At 39.4% G+C, this 5468-nt stretch overlaps 1 protein-coding gene across 3 annotated transcripts in view; it reads right to left on the bottom strand.

Moving 5' to 3' along the window:
- The window catches only part of CHL1 (cell adhesion molecule L1-like), a 152467-nt gene that overhangs the window by 78298 nt on the left and 68701 nt on the right, over window positions 1-5468 (bottom strand). For all 3 annotated transcript variants that reach the window (XM_006868655.1, XM_006868657.1, XM_006868656.1), the window contains one exon: window positions 515-699. In XM_006868655.1, coding sequence (XP_006868717.1) covers window positions 515-699 — 185 coding nt within the window. The remainder of the gene's footprint in view (window positions 1-514; window positions 700-5468) is intronic.

The following is a 5468-nucleotide window of genomic DNA, read 5'->3' as shown; positions in this document are numbered from 1 at the left end:
AAGATGGCCAAACTTTGTCTCTCATACTTTGGACATATTGTCAGCAGGGACAAGTCGCTGGAGAAGGATATCATGTTTGGTAAGATGGAGAATCAGAGAAAGAGAGGAAGACCTCCAGTGAGATATTGGCCAAGTGGTAGCATTGATGGACTCCTGCATGGTAACAGGGGTGAAGTTGGCCAGAATCGGGCAGTGTTTCATTCTGCTGTGCATAAGGTCGCTATGAATCAATACCGACTCAATGGCACCTAACAACAACAGCCTATGCTTTTGTGGAAAAAGGATAAACCTAATTAATTGAAGAGTTACAAAGGAACTTCTAAAGTTCATGGAAAAATTCCACGATGTTTTCATTTCATTATTCTACATACTTTGTTGACGCTCCCTTGTTTATGTACTTAAAAGTTGGAGCAACTTACCTATCTGTATTAAAATAAATACTTTAGAAGTAAGACCCAATGCAAGTATGATTTTTTTTTAATATAAGAAAAATAAATCAATATGGACAAAGTACCTTGCACTATAACAAGAAAATTATGATTGGCTGTTCCCAATCCATTCGTGGCCGTGCAGCGATAAATTCCTTTGTCATGGTAAGAGACATTCTCGATCTTCAATATCTTGCCATAAGTTTCTTTTGTTGCTCTTCCCTTTGGTAAATCATCATCCAGTTTGTTCCATTCAACCTGTGGAGTTGGCCTGCAAATAAGTAAATTAACAAGCAAACTGAACATTGTTTTTAAAGTGCAAAGTAAGATGTAAGAAACCTTGCCCATTCCTTATTGTTCTGCTATTATGCACCTCTTTGGGTTGGGGATCTGCGGAATAATATGAATCCTCCACCATCCATGGTAATCTTTGGGATTGCAGTAAGTACCTCTCATTGTGTGCTGGTGTGGTGCTGTAGGGTCAAGTAAGGTTGGTTTGAACCACAAGGTCAGCAGGTCAAACCCAGCAGCCATTCTTCAAACACCTTTTATAGGGTAGCTAGGAGTCAGAACAAACTACAGGGCCCTTAACAACAACATCTCTTATTGCAAGCTCAGCTCCTCTAATAGTTGGCTTCTTCAGAAATCTGCCGTGGCCCATTCATAAGAAGGCTAACTATATTTAAGGACTGAATAGGTATTGATGGATGTAACAAGGATAACTCTAATTGTGACACCCACACCTTCAAAAATGAGGTGAAACTTTAACCCCTATACCTGTAAATATGACCATATTTGGAAATTAAGAAATCCTATCAGAGTAGAGAACTCTTGGTGTGAGGCTGTAGGCTCAGCACTGGATTGCAAACCACAAGGTTGGCAGTTCAAACCCACCAGCTGCTCCCTGGAAACCTTATAAAAGGTAGCTAAGAGTCAGAATCAATTCGATGGCACATAACAGCAACACCAATCAGAGTAGAGTGGATTATACTTAGAGCAGATTAGACACAGAAATACTCACAGAGGGAAAATGGATACCAAGGAATGCCAAGGAAAGTCAGACACCTAAAACTAGGAGAGAGGCTAACCGAAGGCATCGACACAGGCAAGACGCTAATTTGGACCTTTAGCTTTCAGAACTGTAAAAAGTCTTTTCTGTTCTTTAAAAACATCTACTGCGGTATTTCTATCACTACAGAACTTGGGGATGGAGACAGAGCCCTTAGAAATGATATTAAAAGATATGTTTGATGTGTGAAAATCCCCCTGTGTGCGGTTTGAGGGAACCATAAATAGCAGTGCTCTTCCCATAGATGTCTTTGAAAAGTAGGGTAAAAATGTTAACAGTCAACAGAGGAGACTATGACAGCTATGGTGGTAATTGTGACTAAAGTGGGCGAGCTGAGTAGACCTAGGAAAAGCCCATTCTAGGGTGGGGCATGTTGAGGTCTGCATAGCAGATGTTGCCACCCAAGTTGCTCTCTTGCTCTTGTGGGGAATAGAGGGAAGGAGCAATAAATCAAATCTCCTTTACTTAAGGCTTTGAAAGAGCAGACCTGTCAATCAAAAGAAATGAACAAGAGCCCCTCCAAAAATCTGATAATTTTCATTAAGAAAAGACAAGATCATTTTCTCTACCTTAGTGTACAAGAGAATGAAATCAGGTCTGCTGAGTTTAAATCACTTCTGGAATTCAGGTAAGTGACTTATGTAACTAAGTGTTATAGAGTCCTGGTATGGTTCTGTGGGCTAATGCACTGGACTGCAAGCTTCATTTCAACTGCAAGGTCAACAGTTCAAGCTCACCAACCAGTCTTCGGAAACCCTATACAGAGTCGCTATGAGTCGGAAAAGACTCAGTGGCACTGAACAACAACACCAGAATCATTGATGGGTAAGTTTAACTAATGGATGATATATTATTTTTCCTTCATTCATTGGTATCATGAGAGAACGGAAAGAATGGTTTTCTTAGTTTTACTGCTGTTTTTTTTCTTCCTAATCACGTTATGTTCATTATTTTCCATTTGTTACCATTAGTAGTTGTAAGTTACTGAATATGTGCTAAGGATGGGTATTATCACCATGACTTGAAGCTTCAAGAATTTAAATTGCTAAGGTGATTGAGATAATCAACACATTGTGTTGTTGTTGTTGTTGTTGTCAAGTGTTGTCGATCAGTTCCAACTCATAATGACACTGTATACGGTTTCCAAGTGCAGATGGTGGGTTTGAACTGCCAACCTTGTGGTTTGCAGTCCACTTCTGATCCTACAGCACCACACCATGACATATTAGAAGTTAGCTTTGTTAGGCAATTTCATCTGTTCTTTTGTATGTATCTGTGTGATAAATATATGTTGCTGTTAAATACTGTTTCTGACTCATAGGGACCCTGTATAGGGTTTCCAAGGAGTGGGTGGTGAGTTTGAACCACCGACCTTGCAGTCTAGTACTTATCCTACAGAACCACACCAGGACTCATGTATAATTTCTATAACCTTCACACACATAGTTCAGTTACATTGAATACGTTGATTATGTTATTAAACCTTCAACATGAACCATGCTCATATTTTCCATCACCCTTATCAGAAACTCAATGTCTAATAAGTATTTTATATTTTTTTCCTCCTTCCTCCTGCTCAGCACTGGTAAATGATGATAAACTTTGTTATCTATACACTCAACTGTTGTAGATATTTCATTTAAGTAGGATCACTGTAGTTTACTACAGTGGTGCTTTTCTCCCCTCAATCTCCTTCTTAATCACTACTCTTGGAATATATGCTTGTAAGTCAAACCGTCGCTAGTTATTCATTAATAATTAAACAATTATCTCAAATAATTTGTTCCCATGATCTCAAATTATTTGCATTAATAGGCAATGATTAAAATAATTGCTATTATGCTAGGGGGAGAAAGGGGGAGGTCAAGATGATTTAATTTACACATAGCTACTCTCTCAGAGTCCTGGTGTGGCATTGTGGGTTAATGTGCTGGACTGTAAGGTCAGTTTGAAATGCAAGGTCAGTGGTTCAGCTGCTACTCGGAAAGCCTATACAGGGTTACTGTGAGTTGGAACTGATTCAACGGTATATAACACCAACAACAACTCTCTGAGAAGAAGCACAATTTTGACTTCCTCTCTCTGCTCAAACTTAAGTATGTATCTATTTACAGATTTGGAACAACTGCCTTATATTTTATTAAGCTTTGATCACATGGCATATTTGGGTAACTAGTTTCAAGGAGCTCTGGTAGCGTAGTGGTTACAAATCGGGCTGCGAACCTTAAGGTCTGCAGTTCGAAACTGCCAGCTGTTCCGCGGGAGAAAGATGAGGCATTCTGCTCCCGTAAAGATTTACAGCCTCGGAAACCCTATACAGGGAGGGTCGCTATGAGTCGGAACCGACTCCACGGCCCATAACAACAACAACAGTTTCTATGGAGTAGACACCAACGCATGGTGACTCTACCCAAGTGTTACAGAGTAAAGTGCTAGATAGGGTTTTCTTGGTTGTAATCTGAATGGGAACAGATTGACAGATCTATCTTCCAAGACGCTGTTGGGTAGATTAAAATCATCAACCTTTCAGTCAGTGTTGTTGTTGAGCACAAATGATTTGTTTCACTTAGAGACCTCATGGCACGCTTCTGTATCAAATGGGAATGCTGTCCAGAAAGGCAGCTCTGAGTGTATATTAGTTGTTGGTTTTCACACCACACCACCTAGCAGGACGCATACCCTAAGTCTCCTAACGGCTTACTTTTTACACTGTCTGCCAAAATGGCAATTTCCCAAGTTACAGTCTATGTTGGATCTTATTTGGAAAAAAAACAAAACACAAAAACCTTTGTCATCAAATTGATTCCAACTCATAGTGAACCTGTATAACAGAATAGAGCTGCCCAATGGGCAGTGTTGGCGTATCCAAGAAGCAAGGTAACCACAGACTTCCCTGTACTTATTTACTAACCTGTAGTAAGCAATTGCACATTTTTCCAGCACACAAAAATTCTGCTTGGGGTATGACTGTCATCTGTTTCTCTCCCAAACCCACAGCACCTTCCTACAGAATCAAAACCTCCTTCCAAATTTACATTACCAGATGGGGATGGAGTACCCAGTAAACAAGGTAAGCAAAGGCTTTTACTTGTACTTATCAATCTGTAGTGAAGTTTTATATGTTTTATTTCTTTCACCACAAATTAGTTGTCGTTGTTAAGTGCCATTGAGTCAATTCCGACCCATAGCGACCCTTTGAAGGGTTTCCAAGGAGCCGCTGGTGACCCAAGCTTATGTTACTTATTGGGGACTCCATCATTATCCATAGTGTTTCCAAGGCTATAAATCTTTATGAAGCAAACTGCCACATCTTTCTCCTGCAGAGTTGCTGGTGGGTTTGAACCACTGATCTTTAAACATCTTAGCACTTAATCACTGTATCTCCATATCTTTTCCTCTGGAACTCATTCTCATTCTGCCAAAATAGAATCTTCTTCATGACTCAGTTCCATCCTTCCACTATACTTACTAAATCTGTATGGTGAATAAGTCATTTGAGAAGGTGGTCTATATGAAGAGAAATGCAGCATCAGTATTGGAGGATGTCTCATTAAAAATCTGTGATATGCAGATGAAACAACCTTGCTTGCTGGAAGGAAATAAGACTTGAAGCACTTTCTGATAAAGATCAAGGAATACAGACTTCAGTATGGATTACATCTCAATTTAAAAAAAACAAAAATCCTCATAACTGGACCAATAAACAGTATCATGACAGATGGAGAAAAGACTGAAGCTATCAAGGATTTCATTGTACGTAGACCCACAATCAATACTCATGAAAGCAACAGTCAAGAAATCAAATGACGTTGATTTGTCCAGTATTACACTGGACAAATTTACTGCAAAAGTGTTAAAAGCAAAGATGTTACTATGAGGACTAAATTGTCCCTGACCCAAATCAGGGCATTTTTCAACAGCTTCATAGGCAAACAAAAGTTGAACAAGGAACAAGAAAGACCAGAAAAGAA

The sequence above is a fragment of the Chrysochloris asiatica genome, unplaced genomic scaffold (genome assembly GCF_000296735.1).
Source record: "Chrysochloris asiatica unplaced genomic scaffold, ChrAsi1.0 scaffold00121, whole genome shotgun sequence".
NCBI lineage: Eukaryota > Metazoa > Chordata > Mammalia > Afrosoricida > Chrysochloridae > Chrysochloris > Chrysochloris asiatica.
The sequence above is the reverse complement of the archived record's forward strand: the minus strand, read 5'-3'. Positions and strand labels throughout refer to the sequence as shown.